Raw genomic sequence first — 18,500 nt, forward strand, 5'->3', positions numbered from 1 at the left:
GGGATTATGATAGATATTGTGTTGAATCTGTAGATCAACTTGGGAGATACTGCCATTTTAACCATATTAAGTCTTCTGATCCATGAATGTGAAATGTTTTCCTTATGTTACTCTTGACCTTAAGTGGGATACTTATAAAATTTTAATATTAAATATGTTTCCTGTAGGTATTCAGTAAGGAAACTATTTTCTATTTCCAGTTTGCTAAGGATATTTCTTTCATATAATATCGTATTTATCAAATGCTTTCTATCTATGAAATGATCACGTGTTTTTTATATGTCGAGTAAGTTTCTTTTTTTCCCCCCTAATCTGAGTTGGAACTGGCTTGAAGGCAATGGGTTTGGTTTTGGTGTTTAATCTTTCCCATAATTCTAAAATAAACCTGCTTGGTCATGATGTAATATGCTAAGATATCATTGAATTGTGTTTCCTGAAGTTCTGTTTAGGATTTTTCATACAGATTGTAAGATGAAATTGCTCTAATTTTTTTTTTTAACGAATTGTACTATGCTTGTATAGTTTTGGTTTCATGTTTCTAGTAGCCTCATAAAATGAATTGGATGGCATTCCCTCCTTTTCTGTTCCCTAAAGCAGTTTATTTAAAAAAGGGACCACCTTCACCTTAAACATTGGATAAAATTATACTGTGAATCATCTAATGTTTTTTTTTTGTAGGGAGATTTGATGAATAACTCAATATAGCACGTAGACATTGGTTTAATTAAATTACCTATTGAGTGGAAGGATCCCTGGTGGCGCAGTGGTTAAGTGCTCAGTTGCTAACCAAAAGGTTGGCAGTTCAAATCCACCTGCCACTCCTTGGAAATCCTGTGAGGCAGCTCTGCTCTGCCCTATTAAGGTCTCTATGAGTTGGATTTGACTCGACAGCAATGGATTTGGTTTGGTTTTAGTGACTGGAAATTATCCACTTAATTTGCATTTTCAACTTTATTTTTTATATGGTACATAATATTCACTTGTGACTTTTAAAGTTTCTAACGTATCTATGGACCCCTGGTGGCGCAGTGGTTAAGCATTTGGCTGCTAACTAGAAGGTAGGTGGTTCAAATTCACCAGGTGCTCCTTGGAAACCTTATGGGGCAGTTCTACTCTGTCCTGTAAGTGAGTTGGAATCAACTCAACGGCAGTGGGTGTTTTGTTTTTTAATATATCTGTAGTTTTGATCCCTTTGTGAGTTCTTTAAGCAACAAACAAACGAGTTATAGAGAGGATCAACAAAAGAACTAACCAATACATGGTTATTTTATAAAACTAATAAAACAGACCTTTTGGTTAGCAGCCTGAGCCCTTAACCACTATGCCACCAGGGCTCCAATAAAATAGAAACACCTCTGTCTAGATATAGAAAGGAAATAAGAAACACATAATATTTAGTGTCATTTAAAGTCCCTTCCAACTCTTAAGATTTCATGATTCTATGACTCTGGCTAATTGCATCCCTATAGGGCACTTATCCTATCCCTCTCCAGCCTCTTTGTTATTCCATGTGGTCACTATCTCTCATCACAGTATGAGCAAGGGATCGGGAGAAGTCTCCATGACTTAGATATCTGATTTTTTCATTAGCTGGGCTGGCTAGAAGAGAAGGAACACCTGAGTGGATTGACCATGGTGTATGTCATTGCTCACAGAGAACAGTGCTGTACTTTGCCACTACTGAGCACCTACCATATGGCGAGGACTCTGTAAGACATTAGACGTACAGAGGTGAAAACGAGATACATACCCTACTGCAAGAATTGTAACATGCGAGAATTGTAACATACAGGGAACACAGACATTGAACTAATAATTACACAGGTATCTACAACAATGAAAGAGAAGTATCGAATGCTATGTAACAAGGGACTAATGGAGTCTGGGAGGGTAGGAAGTAAAGTGGTGGCTGAGGACAGAGAGAAGGGCAGGGAAGGTAGGAAACAGTATGTACAGGAAGAATCTTGGGGTGATCAAGAAACCAGATGTCAGCCAGGCTGGCGTGAGCCTGGAGAGATGAGGAGAGGTAGACATTTGAAGAGCTGGGGTCTTTACCCTAGGAGAAGAGTCCTTGGGTGGTATGAACAGTTAGGTGCTTGGCTGCTAATTGAAATGGTGGAGTTTTGAGTCCACCCAGAGGTGCCTCTGAAGAGAGGCCTGGCGATCTACTTCTGGAGTATCAGCCATTGAAAACCCTTTGGAGCACATAGGGTCACCATAAGCCAGAATCACTTCAAGGGCAACTGATAAACCATCGGAGCAATGGGAAGCCACTGGATCGTTGTTGACACCATCTCTGGGAAAGCCTCTTAAAGCCAATATCTCCAAAACCATGGATCTGTCTAGTTACCTTCTTATTTTCAAAACAAAACTCTTATTTTCCCCTTAAAAATTCAGGGGTTGCTAGGAGGCATCCCAGATGGGAAACATACTTAGGGTAATAAATGCGTCTTTCTTTAGTTAAACCATTACTTTAAATATATTACAGTTTGTTAGATTGAGGTAGCTTTGCACTACAATAAGTTGTTTCTGGATTTTTCTTTTTAACTGTTTGGTCTTTAAAACCGCATTTATTACAGTTTTTTTTTTTTTTTTTTCAATCTGGGAAGTCAGCCATTTATTTTCCTCCTGAATTAGAAAGATCTGAGTCTTGGGGGGCCCCTGGTGGCACAGTGGTTAAGAGCTTGGCTGCTAACCGAAAGGTTGGCAGTGTGAATCCGCTAGCCGCTCCTTGGAAACCCTGTGGGGCAGTTCTTCTTTGTTCTATAAGGTTGCTATGCATCAAAATCGATTCAACAGCATTGAGTTAGTTTAGGTTTTGGTATCTTGGGAAGATGTGTCTGGCTGACTGTATTATCATCACACTGACTGTTGTCTGTGGAGGGCTGACAGTGATGTTCTCTTAGGCACCTTCTCCCACTCTCTGTAGCCTTCCTCACATCCAGAGCTCAACAAGTGCCTTACCTAACTTGGATTAACTGAAGGGGAGATTTCATACTAATTCTTGGCAACCCCAGCCTCCTACCTAATCAGTGCATCAGTTCACTAAGCCTCCATGTTTCTTAAGCATATTCAAAAGGAAAAGCAATTTGTAAAACAATTTTCACCCATCTCGTGTCATACATTGTTGTTGTTAGTTGCCATTAAGTCAGTTCCAACTCGTGGCAACCCCATGTACAACAGAACAAAACATTACCTGGTCCTACACCACCTTTGGGATGTGATTGAGTCCATCGTTGTGGCTACCGTGTATTTTGAGTTCCTTTTTTTTTCTAACCTAGGAGGCTTATCTTCCAGCACTATATTGGACAGTGTACTGTTGTGACCTATAGAGTTTTCATTGGTTGATTTTCAGAAGTAGATCATCAGGCCTTTCTTCTTAGTCTGTCTTAGTCTGGAAGCTGTGCTGAAACCTGCCCACCATGGGTGACCCTGCTGGGATTTGAAATACTGGTGGCCTAGCTTACAGCATCACAGTAAAATGCAAGCCACCACAGTAGGACAAATTGACAGATGAGCAGTTGTCCTCACATTAACCTATGGCTATTTATCACATGAGCATGGTGTTACTTTAGGAGGGAAAATGTAGGGTGTTTACAGGAGCAGTGGTGATTTGTCAAGAATACCTGGATGGTAGCTTTATTGTGTTCATGGTTGAAATGGGTGTTTTAAGTTGCTGCATTAGTTTGACAGCTTAATTGACATTTCAAGTTCAGTCATCACTTATGTTTGAGTATTTCTTTATTCAGAGATTTTGTCATTTTAAAAGTTATTCTTTTTTCTGATTAATCATTCACCAACGAGTTTATAGTGATTCCCTTAGGGTGTCACAGTTATATAGTGAAACATGTAATGAAACAGTTTTTATTATGGCAGTATCTTATAGACCAAAACCTATATATATGTGTATATATATATATATATAATTGTGATGTGCCTATGTGTAAGCGACGTAAACAAATGCAGTAACTTCTCAAAGTATCTAATAAGAGCTACCTGTCCAGTGTAATGCTAAACCATTGAGCTCTGATAAACTGGAAAAAAATGGAATAAAATAAGGGAAATGGCTACATTTTTGTTTATTTCATCTTTAAAGGCATAATTTGAAAAATAACTCCCTAAATCACCTCTTATCAACCTAGTCTTTTATTTTAATATTTAGAAATGCTAACAAATTATGACATTACTAATTGAACTATCAATTTAGACAAGTCCTTACATATTTATTAAAATGGTTCCCTGAAAATATCACAAGAAGTTAATGAATTGCTTGTTAATTAAATTTGAACTTTTCTCCTTTAGTATATGAATGGGAAAAAACTGAAATACCATTGATTAAAATGCTTTATATTACATTGAACATTAACAAGGATATACATATAATATATAATAATGTTACACATGAATGTGGTGAGAATCTGTAACATTCATAACGGAATTTGCCAATTTTGAATATTGATTCATCTTTTCAGTTCATTTTGTCCCTGAAAATTCAAGTGCTGAAAAAATGTTTTACCAGCTTTTCCTAATGAGCCAAGTGAAACTTTTCATGAAAAATTTAAACGTCCTCATCTAACTAACAAGTCAATCTATCTTTTCTTCTCTTGTTTTGTTAGCCTCTTAGCAAATATCCTGCTGTGATAAATGATATTTCATTCTGGTTGCCCCCTGAGAATTACACGGAGAATGATTTCTATGACTTAGTCCGAACAATTGGAGGAGACCTGGTGGAACAGGTTGATCTTATAGACAAGTTCGAACATCCAAAGTAAGTAAAAAAGCTTTCTGATTTTCGCCTTTACTGTCTGCAGGACAAATGGCATACGGAAACATATAATAAAATAATGCTTAGACCCAATGCTTGTGAGACAACATGTCTTCTGAATTTTATAGTAAACAGATAGTTTATCAGAAAACTCTTTTAATTCAGTTCTTTCCGAAAATCTTTCCAAAGTGCATTTTCAGTCTTTCCTGCCTCAATAAAGAAAGTGTATGAAGCAGGATGTTCTCAAGATCTTGCATGTTTCCATTATTGTTTGTGGAAGTGGTTTCATGCCATATCACATTCCAGGGACAGATGAAATGAGGTAGAAAGGGCTGTTTGTGAAGAAAAAAATGTTTGGTTAGTTTCTCAGTGTTTATTGAGCACTGATAACATATCAACCCCTGTATTAGGTTCTAGGAATTAAATGTGCTCAAAACAGACTTAGCTTTGCTTCCTGGAGTTAGCAGTCTTGTGGGAGAGGTAGATATTAAGTAAATAATTGCACAAAGTTGAAGTAAATATTATGAAGGAAAAATACTTTGGGCATAATCAAAGAATTAATTTCACCTGGAGAGTCAGGGACTGCCTCTTTGAGGAGGTAACATTTCATTTGAGATGAGACATATGATCAGAAGCGAAGAAAGGGGGGAAGAACATTCCAGACAGCCTGTGTGGACCTCTGGGGGAGGGGAAGTGACGCATGTGAAATGCAGGAAGCAACAAGGAGCATGGTGATTCCAGAAATTAAAAGGGAAAGTGGGTGAAGAGAAATGATTGCGGGTCAAGATGTGGCTACAGGGCCCAGGCAGGGCCAGAACCAGTAAGAGCTGAGATTTGGGGTTTTATCCTAAGAGTGGTTGGAAGATGTGGAAGGATAGGAGTAGAGGAGATATATGACGTGATCTAATTTATGTTTCTTGCTCATCACCTTTAAATGATTTCGTTTGACTCCCAGCTATTAGAGAAGGGCAGCCACCACATCTTGTCCAACTCCCAGCTTCTTTCTCACCTCCCTTCCTAATGTTTGTAGTTGATTTATGTCTACATTGTTATAGCCTGTGGCATTCACGTTCTATCCTATCATCCATATCCCCACCTTTTTACCTCCTTGTTCATTTTTAAAGTCTTAGTTCTCTAGATAGAGGTGTTCAGTTGCCAGTTCATTGCCAGTTGCCCAGCCATCTACATGGCTGAAGTTCATCTCCTATAAATTTGCTCAAAGACTTGGGTAAACAGCATTCCCTGATCTCTTGCATGTTTAACAGTTGTGTATCTGTTTATACTTGAATGGCAATTTGGCTTAGCATGAAATTCTCGGCCCACCCTTTCTTTTATTGGGGATCTTGTGTTGCTCAATTATCTGCTCATATTTAATTTGATATAGGCCAAGCTTGATCTTTTTGCCTTTTTATCCTAAAGGATTCTTTCTTTATCCTTAGACGTTTAGGACTTTATCAGGATCTCTTTCAGCATTGACCTGTTCTCCCTGGTATATATTATTGCTTTCACAATTCAGATTTGACACTGCTTTTGCTTTAGGAAAGTTTTCTTGAATTATATCTTTAAAGATTTGCTCTGATCTATTGCTCTGTTCTCTTTCATTCTTCAGGAATCCCACGTATAAATGAGTAGGCTCTCCTTTGTCTGACATTGTTCTCTCTCTAATGCTTTAAACCTCTTTGTTTACATTTCACTTTGTTTGCTCTCCTCGTTTTTATCTCCTCTGTCCCTTACTCTATTATCTTCAGTCTGTTCTCCCTTGTGCATCTTCTACATCCATATTCAGTTATTTGCGTTTTCCTTCTTTTCTCCGTTCTGCCAGCTCACATTTTATCTCCTCCCATTCTCTTTCCATCTCTTCTCTGAGATCATATTTCTGCTTTGTGCTCTTCCTTCCTAGAAGGGTTGCTTCATTTAGTTTTTTTTAAATTTATAACACAATGTTTGGGCAGAAATTTTTTTTATACACTCCAAGGACGGCATATTTCTATGGCTATTCTTTGCCTGTTAGTAAGTTTTTCGGCCATTTTCTTAACTATTTTTGAGTTGATGTAACAATGGTGTACTTATATTTGAATGAATTGGGTTTCCTGAGTCAGTTCTTTGCACAAGGTTAGTTTGTTTTCTCAACTTTAAGGTCGTGATTCTTTGTGTAGATCTGCTTCCCACCCCATTTCAGCAGTTTCAGCACTTGTTGGTGATGTAGATTTTTCACTTGAGATTTGTAACCCTCAGCTCTGAAAAAATGTATTTTTGCCCATGTTTTCTGAGAAATGCCATTCCTTGTGTTTCTTTTCTTCACTTCTTCCCATTTGGCTTCTTCTTGATTTCAGCTACTCTTGGCAGCCTTTAAATGTATTTTGGAACTTGCAGATGAAATCTGTCTCCTAACTTTACAGAAAATAGACTTTATGGTATTTGCTGTAGTAGCCTCCATAGTCTCTTTCCACAGATGTAGTTGATTCGATTCCTGTGTATTCCATCTGGCAAGGTCCACGTGCATAGTTGCTGTTTCTGTTGTTGAAGAAAGTTATTTCCAATGAATAAGTTGTTGGTCTTATAAAATTCTATCCTGTGATCTCTGGCGTCATTTCTGTCACCAAGGCCATATTTTCTAATTACTGATTTGTAATCAAAAACTACATCTGTGGAAAGAGACGATGAAGAAGTTCAATATCGTCAGTCAGAACAAGGCCAGGGGCTGACTGTGGAAGAGACCATCATTGCTTATATGCAAGTTCAAGTTGAAGATGAAGAAAATTAAAACAAGTCCATGAAAGCCAAAGTACAAACTTGAATATATCCCACCTGAATTTAGAGACCATCTCAAGAATAGATTTGATGCATTAAACGCTAATGACTGAACACCACAAGAGTTGTGGGGTGACATCAAAGACATCATACATGAAGAAAGCAAAAGGTCATTAAAAAGACAATAAAGACCAAAATGGATATCAGGAGAGACTGAAATTTACTGTTGAATGAAGAGTAGCTAGAGCAGATGGAAGAAACGATAAAGTGAAAGAGCTGAACAGAAGATTTCAAAGGGCGGCTTGAGAAGATAAAGTAAAGTGTTATAATGAAATGTGCAAAAACCTGGAGTTAGAAAACCAAAAGGGAAGAACATGCTCAGCATTTCTCAAGCTGAAAGAACTGAAGAAAAAATTCAAGCCTCGAGTTGCAACATTGAGAGGCTCTATGGGCAAAATACTGAACAATGCAGGAAACATCAAAAGAAGGTGGAAGGAATACACAGAGTTACTATACCAAAAAGAACTGGTCACTGTTCAACATTTCAGGAGGTAGCATATGGTCTAGAACTAATGGTACTGAAGGAGGAAGAAGTCCAAGCTACACTGAAGGCATTGGCAAAAAACAAGGCTTCAGGAATTGACAGAATACCAACTGAGATGTTTCAATAAATGATACATCACTGGAAACACTCACCTGTCTATGCCAAGAAATTTGGAAGACAGCTACCTGATCAACCTACTGGAAGAATCCATATTTGTGCACAGTCCAAAGAAAGGTGATCCAGTGGAATGCAAAAATTATGGAACAGTGTCATTAATATCGCATGCAAGTAAAATGTTGCTGAACATAACTCAAAACCAGTTGCAGCAATATATTGACGGGGAGCTGCTGCAAATTCAAGTCAGATGCAGAAGAGGATGTGGAAAGAAAGATATCATTGCAGATGTCAGGTGGATCTTGGCCAAAAGCAGAGAACACCAGAAAAATGTTGACCTGTGTTTTATTGACTATACGAAGGCATTGTACTGTATGGACCATAACAAATTTCATGGGTAAGCATTGCAAAAAATGGGAATTCCAGAACTGTGCTCATGCAGAACCTGTGCATAGACTAAGAGACAGTCGTTCAAACAGAACAAAGGGATACTCCGTGGTTTAAAATCAGAAAAGGTGTGCAACAGGGTTGTATCCTTTCACCATACTTATTCAATCTGTATCCTTTCACCATACTTATTCAATCCGAGAAGTTGGAGTATATGAAGAAGAACATGGCATCAGGATGGGAGGAAGACTCATTAAAAACCTGCGATATGCAGATGACAAAACTTGCTTGCTTAAAGTGAAGAGGACTTGAAGCACTTACTGACTACTACTTCAGTATGGATTATACTTCAACATAATGAAAATCCTCACAACTGGACCCAGAATCAACATCATGATAAATGGAGGAAAGATTGAACTTGTCAAGGATTTCATTTTACTTTGATCCACAACCAACACCCATGGAAGCAACAGTCAAGAAATCAAATGACACATTGCATTGGGCATATCTGCTGCAAAAGACTTCTTCAAAGTATTAAAAGCCAAAGATGTCACTTGAGGACTAAGGTGCACCTAACCCAAACCATGGTATTCAATGGCTTCATATGCATGGGAAAGCTGGATAATGAATAAGGAGGACTGAAAAAGAATCGGTGACTTTGAATTATGATGTTGATGAAGAATATTGAATGTACCATGGACTGCCAGAAGAATGAACAAATCTGTCTTGGAGGAAGTACAGCCAGAATGCTCCTTAGAAGCAAGGATGGCAGGACTTCATCTTACACACTTTGGGCGTGTTATCAGGAAGGATCAGTCCCTGGAGAAGGATGTAATGCTTGGTAAAGTAGAGGGTGAGCAAAAAAGAGGGAGACCCTCAAGGAGATGGACTGGCACAGTGGGTTCACACGTATCAAGGATTGTGAGGATGGTGCGGGACTGGGTAGCGTTTTGTTCTTTTGTACACAGGGTCTCTCTGAGTTGGAAGTGACTTGAAGCCACTGAACAACATCATAGTAGCCTGGGTGCTAAAAAAAAAAAAAAAGAGCTAGGGAGTGCTAATTCAGCCTTGGACTTTTATGTGAGAGAGAACTTCCCAGGAGTTTCCACGTCGATACTTAAATCTGGGTATTTACTTTTAAAGAGGAAGAAACACAGGACAGCAAGAGTGGTTGATAAGTACTAATTGAATTGATATGCCTGATGGTGTGTGACTTGTAATTTTTCTCAGCCTCGCTTATTTCGCAGAAGACTCTGAAATCAAGGATTCAGGTTTGTAAGCTACCTAAGAAGCTGAGAGAAGCTGCTGCTGTCCTGGATGTGGGGTTAGATGTGTTTTAGAAGAAGGGTATGTTTGGAGGGAAGTAAATAGATTGCAAATACTGAGTCCTTCTGACCTGTAGATGATATGTAGTGATGACAGGTAATTGGAGAGATTGCAATGGGCGTGAGAGAGTCTAGGGGTCCTGCAGACCCAGGGACAGACCAGACAGGTAAGTTCCTGGGGCACAGTCTAAAAAACAGTAAAATATCACTGGACTGCTGTAGAAATACATTATTAACGCAGATCTGTGTATATAACCCTGTGCTAACTGGAGAAGGTAAGTTTATCTAATTTCCTTCTGAAGGAGACAGTACTTTTCACTGGAAATTTAAAAATAAACAGCCCATCAAAAACCATTTCTCACTGGCACAGGTCTCACCATCTCTTCAATAAATGCACAAATATTTAAAGACTTTCACTTTGGAGCTGTGCCAAATTGTTAGCCTGCCCAGGGCACACGTCTTTCTTATTAAGACTTTATATTCCAAGCAAGGTTCCTGTGGCAGAGGTTGCTAATTATTTCTCAATATCCAATTTTCTTCCAACCCCCTTTTTAAATAATATGACCCTGATTTTTTAGCTAAGCAGCTTCCCATGTGTGATGGTTGAGATTACATGTCAGCTTGGCTAGGCCGTGGTTCTCAGTGGTTTGGCAGTTATGCAGTGATGTGTGACGTGAATGACAGAAGGATGTAAACCCTTTCCTTGCCAAACCTCAGACACGGTGAGAGATGCTTGGACTGAGTATAGAACAAATGATACCCTGGGAAAGAATCATGTAGTGGAAAAACTTGAGTGTTATTGATCAAGGACAGATCCCAAGATGTTTCAGAAAGGCATAAACTGCCAGGGAGGAACCTAATTTCATAATGTTAGATAAATTGAGAAATTTTTTTCTTGATTACAAATAACAGTTTGTGCCCTGAAGGAGGATAGACACTGAGCCTAGAAAATGACTTTTTGTTTCAGCCAGTCATTCAGAAACTTCTCTCGGAGGATCTTTGCCACTTAATCTCAGGGCTGCTTGATGGGCAGAAGAGTCTTTGTAGTTTAAATATTTAATGTAACAAAAAAATGTAACAGTGATTACCTCTAGGGAGGGGAGCTAGGGTCTGGGCTTAGTGGTGACTGAGAGATGGACTTGTCCTTTGTGTCCTTTGGTACCTTTAGAATATTGCACCAGACACATGCATTGACTAATGAGAAAACTTAAGAAAGTCAATTGTGTTTCTACGTATGAGCCTGGGTATTCCTTCAACACATTTGTGAACACATACATCGTCTTGTGTCTGTAAGACCATGCAGCTTAAGGAATTATAGTGTATGGTGTTTATTTTCTCCTAGAACACAATTGCTCAAAATATTTCTTAGCCTGGGGTGTAAGAAGGAGCAAAGAGAAAATTAATTATTGTCTTCCACTGCTAACGTTTCATTCAGGGAAGCTAGTCTTTTTGTTTGTTTGTTTGTTTTACTATTTAAAAAAATTTTAATTGTGGTAAAATACAGATATCAAAAAGTTTTCCATTTTAACCGTTTTTAAGTGTACAGTTCAGGGACGGTAATTGCATTCACCGTGTTATATAACCACTACCTAATTCCAAAAGTTTTTTTGTTATCCTAAATAGAAACTCGGTACCTCTTAAGTAAGAACCCCCCATTTTCCCCTGCTTTCAGTCCCTAGTAACTTCTAGTCTACTTTCTGTCTCTATGTGTTTATCTATTCTAGGTATTTCGTATAAGTGGGATCATACAGTATTTGTTATTTTTTGCCTGACTTTATTTTACTGAGCATAATGTTTTAAGGCTTATCCACATCATAGCATGTAGCAGAACTTTATATCTCTTTATGACTGAATAATATTCCGTTGTGTGAATGTACTGCGTTTTGTTTCTCCATTCATCTGTAGATGGACGCTTGGGTTCTTTCCACATTTTGGCTATTGTGAATAATGCTGCAGCTAACATTGGTATACAAATATTTGTTTGCGTTCCTGCTTTCAAGTCTTTTGAGAACATACCTAGGAGTGAAGTTGGTGGGTCATATGGTGATGCTATGTTCAACTTTTGGGGAACCACCAGACTGTTTCCACAGTGGCTGCACCACCTTACATTTCCACCAGCAATACACAAGTGTTCCTATTTTTTCACAGGACAATTATTTATGAAGTGTAGAAACTGGACTGTAAAGTGAATTGAAATAGGACAGATGTGGTTTAAGACAGAACTTTTTGAGAGTTAAAAATAAGGTGTTTGATTTGATTTCAAGAAGGGAGTGTTGAGAAACATCCCAGATGTCTGTAGCAGAGGTGACTTGGGAGGTGAAGTACACTGATGTCCCCACAGCCTGGCTCCGCTAGGCTGCTGCTTATTTTGCTACAACTCTGTTCATAGGCAGCAGTACTTTTCGCTGAATCCATGGACAGTGAGCCAGGGTGTGAGGTGAACTCTGAGCTGCAGGATACCAAGGAGGAGAGTCTTACCTCTCCTTGTCCCCCCTCCAACTTCCTCACTTTTATGTTCCTTGACACCTACCACTTGCAATTTTTTAAAAATTGGCATAAGTGGTTATATTAGAACAGTTGTCATAATGAATTCTAAAGAGGGACTTTGACATGAGAGGTACCTTCTTGTGACTGGCCCCACTTGCGTGGGCGTGAGCCATGGGCCTGAGCTGGCCACAGCTCTTCACTGGGTGGTAGTGGGGCTGGCATTCCGTGAGGCAGTTCAAGAGACTTCTTCCACACTCTCCCTCCTTCCTTATTTCCTTCATTTGTTCTTGTCAACACATAAAAATTTGAAAATAAAAATAGTGGAGATTTACCCATCATCTCAATACCCTAACGTAGCGGCTCTTACCTTTTTTTGCACTTTCCCATCCATGACTTTCTCCGTGTGTATACTAAAAAGTCATCTGAGCCAACTAGCTGGGCACCATCTAGTTGTACTGGACTCAGTCTGGTGGAGGCCATGGTAGTTTGGGTCCATTAGTCCTTTGGACTAATCTTTCCCTTGTGTCTTTAGTTTTCTTCATTCTCCCTTGTACCCGAAGGAGTGAAACCTGTAGAGTATCTTAGATGGCTGCTCACAGGCTTTTAAGACCCCAGACACTACTCACAAAAGTAGAATGCAGAACATTTTCTTTATAAACTGTGTTGTGCCAATTGAACTAGATGTTCCCCAAGACCATGGTCCCCACAGCCCTCAGCCCAGTATTCATAGGGTCTTGATGGCTGATTTTTTCAGAAGTAGATCCCCTTTCTTCCAAATCACCTCTGGGTGGACTTGAACCTCCAGCCTTTTGTCTAACAGCCTAGGATATTAACCATTTGCATCACCAGGGGACTCCACCACTGGTCTAGAGTAAGGATAATATCTTTTAGTGGAAAATGTCTTATGTTTCTCATGTAAAATGTTTCTTAAAATTCTGTTTTATTTTTATATTATGACCAGTGGGGATAAGAGAGAGGAGGACCTCACAAGGGGTGAGGTGTTCTAATGGGAGCTCTTGTGGTGCCAAGGAGCAAAGACCCACTTGTTGGAACCCAGGAAAAACCACACACACCAACCAGGCTTCAGGACGCCAGGAGTGGAGGCAGCTTTCTCTGTCTCCATTGCTCTTTCCATGCTGTACCTACCAATTACTACTTTTGTCTGCCATTTCATTCTTTCTCACTGACTCCATCTTTCCCCCTTCCCACCTTATGGCTTCTGTTCTTTCCTTATTGTATACAGAGTTCAGAGTGCCCTGCCCAGCTCCTGAGTCTAAATGATCTTTACATTCCAGCACCCATTACCACTGCCTGTCCCTCACCCAGTTCTGATACTGAACAATGGAATCTCATTGGCCCGCCTCTACTCCTTGCCAGTAAATGATCTGATTGGCTGTGTGGGTAAGGTAGGTAGGCCTCTGGCCTTCTTTCACCCACTAATAGGTTTACTGTGTATACAGATCCTTGTTTATTTTCCCTGTAACCTGAACTAAGCCACTTCTGACTCTAATGCTACCGGTTTAGACTTCTTGAACCTCATGCAAAGAAATGTACCATAAATAAACTTACCAGTTGATCCTTGAGTCCCTGTGTTCTGAGAAACGTTGAGCTAATTGCCACAGGGCTGCAAGGATGTTGCGATAAAACCTTAGTTTTCATGAACCTATGTAGCACATGAGAAGCAAAGTAACAACACGAAGCAGAAGGTGACAGTCAGGTTGCACGGTTTCCTGCTCATAACTGATGCTTGGTCATTTCACTGACTTGAAAGGAGGGGGCATGTTGAGGACTGTAGATTCAGTGGAGAGGTTGGCTGTCAGGATGGGAAGGTCTCCCGAGGAGACAGGACAGCAAGCTCTGCACGACTGTCTTCCCCTGGTCCCTTGAATGACATGTACACTGTTCCAATTCAGTGAATGTGACTATATGCTCTGAGGCAGAAGCCCTCTGTTCCCATTCCTTCTGTAGTCAGGACATACCACTCATGGTAGTCACTTTAAGACAAAGAGGATTTATTTAAGGGCACACCTGAATCAGAACTGGAAAGCCATTCAGACCCAACGGGCCTAAGACCGGAGACTCTCTCTACCTGGCCCCTCTGATTCTGCACCCCTCCCTCCCTCCCTCCTCCTTCTCACCTCCACACCCCTGTTAACATCGCTGCTTCTTTCTGCATTGCCTGCTCTGGCCTCTTATGGGCAGTCCTCTCCATTCTCCGAGTGTGGAAGAGTTAGACAGGTTGGGCAGAGAGAGAAAGCCCTTTGCACCAGGCTGCCTCCAAGGTTTCTGGGCCGTCTATGAATGGACCACTTGTAGGTCAGAAGCTTCTTGTTGATCTGGTTGGTGGCCACTAACATCACAGCCCAGCCCTGCTTTCCACAGCAAGAAGCCATGCGCAGGGCAGTTTCAACCAAAAGGCTTCACCTTTCTAGAACAAACGTACGTGCACTGCTTTCTTCTTTCCCCTCATCCTCCTCCAGTCTGTAAGGATGTATAGGACTCTGTAACTACTACTAATTGTTGGCTTATTTAGATTCTATTCTATATTTGCTTTTAGACTTTTCTAGGTTATTTTACTTGATGGAAACTCCTTGGGGGTCTATGGCCTAGTAGGTCATGTCTGTCTTTCTCAGTGTTATGTCAGTGGAAGGAAGCTCACTAAGTAATGCTTGGTGCGTGGTTAATTAACCCACTGCATTGTTCAGAGAAGCTCTTCTTAAATACCAGGAAGTAGTGTTGGACATAAGAAATAGACGCAGTCTAGTTCAGTGGGAAGAACTTGGGATTTAGAGTCAGAAGCCATGGGCTTGAGTCCTGACCCTCCACATCTTGGGTGTGTAGTGTTGGGACTCTCTGAACCTTGTTTTCCTCATCTACAATCCAGGAGTCAAAATACATCTTTAAATGGAACCTGCAAAAATTAGTTATAGCTTTCTTTGTGCAGTGCTTTGGAAACTGCACGGTGTTCTAAAACGCTTCTTAGTCACTACAGTAAATAACGATAACTTTTTCAGTACACTTAACTTAGTCTTTTGTTCTTTAAAACAAAGTCTAACCCCAGTACAGCTGGAAGTCTTGGATTTGGCAGCCCAATGCACATGACTGGGGTGTTCTGGTAATGAAGCGAAGCAGAACAAGGCTCCATATAAAACTGTCATTCTGAAATGATGCATATTCCTCCTGCAACTTAAGAAGGAATTTTTTAATCAGAAAAAATAACACTTTGCAAAATGGCCGTGGTACTGGCCAGGCTGCCGAGTCCCATCATCAGTGTGGCAGTCATCCAGGTGGCAGCTGGGAAAGTACCAGGGCAGTGACAGGGGATAAGGTCTGGAGTTTGCAAATCCATCCCTGGTCTTGCTGCATTTGACAAAGCCAGATACGTGCAGATACCTGAACTTGAAGTCTGCCCCACAGTGAAAGCCAATGACAGCATAACATTCCCATGAGTCCCATCTTGGGAGAGCCCTGGATGCTGGAGCTTATCAGAGGTTGTGTCCCCTGAAGCTAACAGCACATGGCACTAAGGAGCAGGCGAGAGGTGGCTGACCTGCTTTAGAAATCACCTGGCCTCCCCGCTTTGTCCCCATTTTTATTGCAATGGTAGTGGTATGTGTGCATAAGAATTTGATTGTCGAGGTTCAGACAACCGAGACAGCGGTCCTCAGAGAACTATTTCTAGTCTGGATGCTTGGGTTTTCCTTCTGCCTCCCCTCCTCTCCATCCCCACGCCTGCTTTGAAAGCATTCCACAAGGTAGGTTCTTCAGCACAGCCCCACAGGTAGCCCTTCTTGCTGCCAGCCTTAGACAAATTAAAACACAATTAGCTCAGGACCAGAACTCCAGGTTCTGCTTCTCCCCAAGCACATGACCTGACTGTTTGCTGAAGGATTCTCTGGGATTACCTTCCTGCTGACCTGGCAGTGCCCCAGGAGCCACTTCTCTGCAGATCAGGGAAGAGTGGAGACTGCCTGTCAGCAGGAGTCAGGAGAGAGGCCAGCAGCCTAAGAGCTGCTTCTCCTGTGCTCCTGGCCATGATCAGCCACCACATGCACATCTTGGTGAAAACGAGCCCCGTCAGCCTTTCTTCTTTAACTTCCGGTTAGCAGCTCCCAGGGCATTCTAAGGACGTTGTCTGGTTAGGTGTTCTAAGGCCATTGTCTGGTTAGGCATCCTAAGAATGCTGTCTGGTTAGGTGTCCTGCGTATCCTTTCGTCATGTAGAAACAGAAGCTCTCTTTAAGCCAAAGTGCAAGGCAAGAGGACCTCACGCCCCTTGGTGTTTTTCTTTCCATCCCTGACAGTGTTTGTCAGATTAAATCAAACTAAAATGTGCACCTGCAGAAGGAAAATAAGTGTCCAGACCACTGGCAGACATGGGATTGGGGGCAGCCGCCCACCATTTTGGACTATTGTAAGTAAGGCCCTAAATCATTTGGGTCTTTATATCTGTTATCCCAGTTCACAAAGTCATTCTTTGCACTGGCTGCTGCCCACACTTGATGCTCAGCACCAGCAGTACCCCCCCACCACGGTTTGTGCCTGCATTAGTTACCCTAGTTCTTTGCACCCCCAGATGCTCCACCTTGAAAGTGCCACAGCCTCAATGAATTACATTTTCTTAGTTGCCAAGAGATTTATGAATTCAAAATAGCCTGACCCTCTCCAGCCTCAGAGAACCAGTGAGCCTACTTAGAGATTGTGGAACTAAGTCTCTAAAGATATGCATGCCATTTTTGAGGAAGCCCCAGAATGTACAGGTGAGAGCTATTAGAATCACTTTTCAAAAATTCAAATTTCTGAAAAGCAAAGGTGGGCCTGGCAGGCTTGGGTTTGGCTGATCTCCTGAGCAGGAAACAGCCCTTTCCTGCTGCTGGTCAGCATCTGGGCTCCAGCATCACACCGGGCCAGGGGCACCACTCACACTGTGGTGCAGACTGGGCAGTGAAGAGCAGCCACCTTGGTATTCTCTTGGCCCAATCCTTTTACTTAACTTGGTTATTGCTGAGGCTCAGACAGCATCCAGGAGGGAGTACCCAAGAAGGCAGGGCCAGGTGCATATGGGAGTGAGAGGTCAACCGTGGGGGCGAGGACAGATAGTGCACACAAATATTAGCTGATAGTCCAGATGGCATCCAAGTCCATGGTCTTATTAGAGGTATTTGGTGGAGGTCTGGGCAGTCAGCAAACACGGGGAGGGCCATGGCCAGTGCAGGCAAGGCGTCTGAGAAACTAGACCGAGGAACAGAAATGCAGGCACTGGTGAAATGGAATCCTAGGTAAGGCTTAGGTAGAGAGGAGTGTGGGGGCCTGTTTCCTGGGATATAAGGCCCCGATGCTGCAGCAGAATCATTAGTGGGACGGCCAGGATGCTCAGCCAGTGAGCTGCTGGCCTGGCTCCCGGTGGTCTCGTCCCTGGAGACAGGATTGGGCTTAGAGTCCAGAACAAGGCTGAATCCACTACCCTGGTGGTGGAGTGGGGCAAGGAGCTTAAGTTAAACAGTCTAAGACACAAAGAGATCTTTGCAGAAGTTTCACAATGGTGTACTTACTCATGTGTAGGTAGGGGCAAGGGAAGGTGCTATCCTGGTTGGAATTTATCCAAGCTTCTAATGAGGAAAGAACAGGGTGGAATGTTACCATGAGATTTACATGAAGAAAAAGATATTTCAAGGCAACATAATATAAATAAGGGATCCCCGACTTTTCAGTGGCAGTCACTTGCCTGATGAGTAAGAGGCACTGGTTGGACATTTAGGAAAGGAATTAAACTCAAACATCATCAGCCTGTGGGTGCAGATGAGGCCACAAGAATGTTTGAACTGAACACACCCCTGTGCTGACCTGGACCTTGGGGGTGTGTGTGTGTGTGTTTGCAAGTCAACTGACTTCCATTGGGCATGATGACCACTTCCACTGGGCCCTGGGGCTCCAGCGGGTACACCGTTGAGGCTCTGGAGCCTTGCTGGTATCCTCATGGTATGTCCAGTTTGGCCAAAGCTCCTGTGTCTTTCCCCAACTTGGTGTCACACTTGTCACCTGGGACTCAGGCAGCTCTGCTTGGAACCCCATTTTTCTGTCTAGCAAAGCCTCTTCCTAAAGCCTCCTCTTATGTTTTCCCCTCCCAG

General features: G+C 41.6%; 1 protein-coding gene across 18 annotated transcripts in view; it reads left to right on the forward strand.

Annotated features, from left to right (window-relative positions):
• Positions 1-18,500, forward strand: part of FARS2 (phenylalanyl-tRNA synthetase 2, mitochondrial) — a 643,593-nt gene that overhangs the window by 443,286 nt on the left and 181,807 nt on the right. For 14 of the 18 annotated variants that reach the window (XR_002787652.2, XR_002787653.2, XR_010321138.1 and 11 more), the window contains one exon: positions 4,617-4,768. Coding sequence is in view for 10 of the 18 variants with exons in the window: in XM_003417842.4 (XP_003417890.1) it covers positions 4,617-4,768 (152 nt within the window). In the remaining 8 variants the exon portion in view is untranslated. Of the gene's footprint in view, positions 1-4,616; positions 4,769-16,676; positions 16,943-18,500 lie in introns of those variants that run through there. The other 4 variants (XR_010321152.1, XR_010321157.1, XR_010321150.1 and 1 more) reach the window with 3 other exon arrangements.

Source organism: Loxodonta africana, chromosome 1 (assembly GCF_030014295.1).
Source record: "Loxodonta africana isolate mLoxAfr1 chromosome 1, mLoxAfr1.hap2, whole genome shotgun sequence".
Classification (NCBI taxonomy): Eukaryota; Metazoa; Chordata; class Mammalia; order Proboscidea; family Elephantidae; genus Loxodonta; species Loxodonta africana.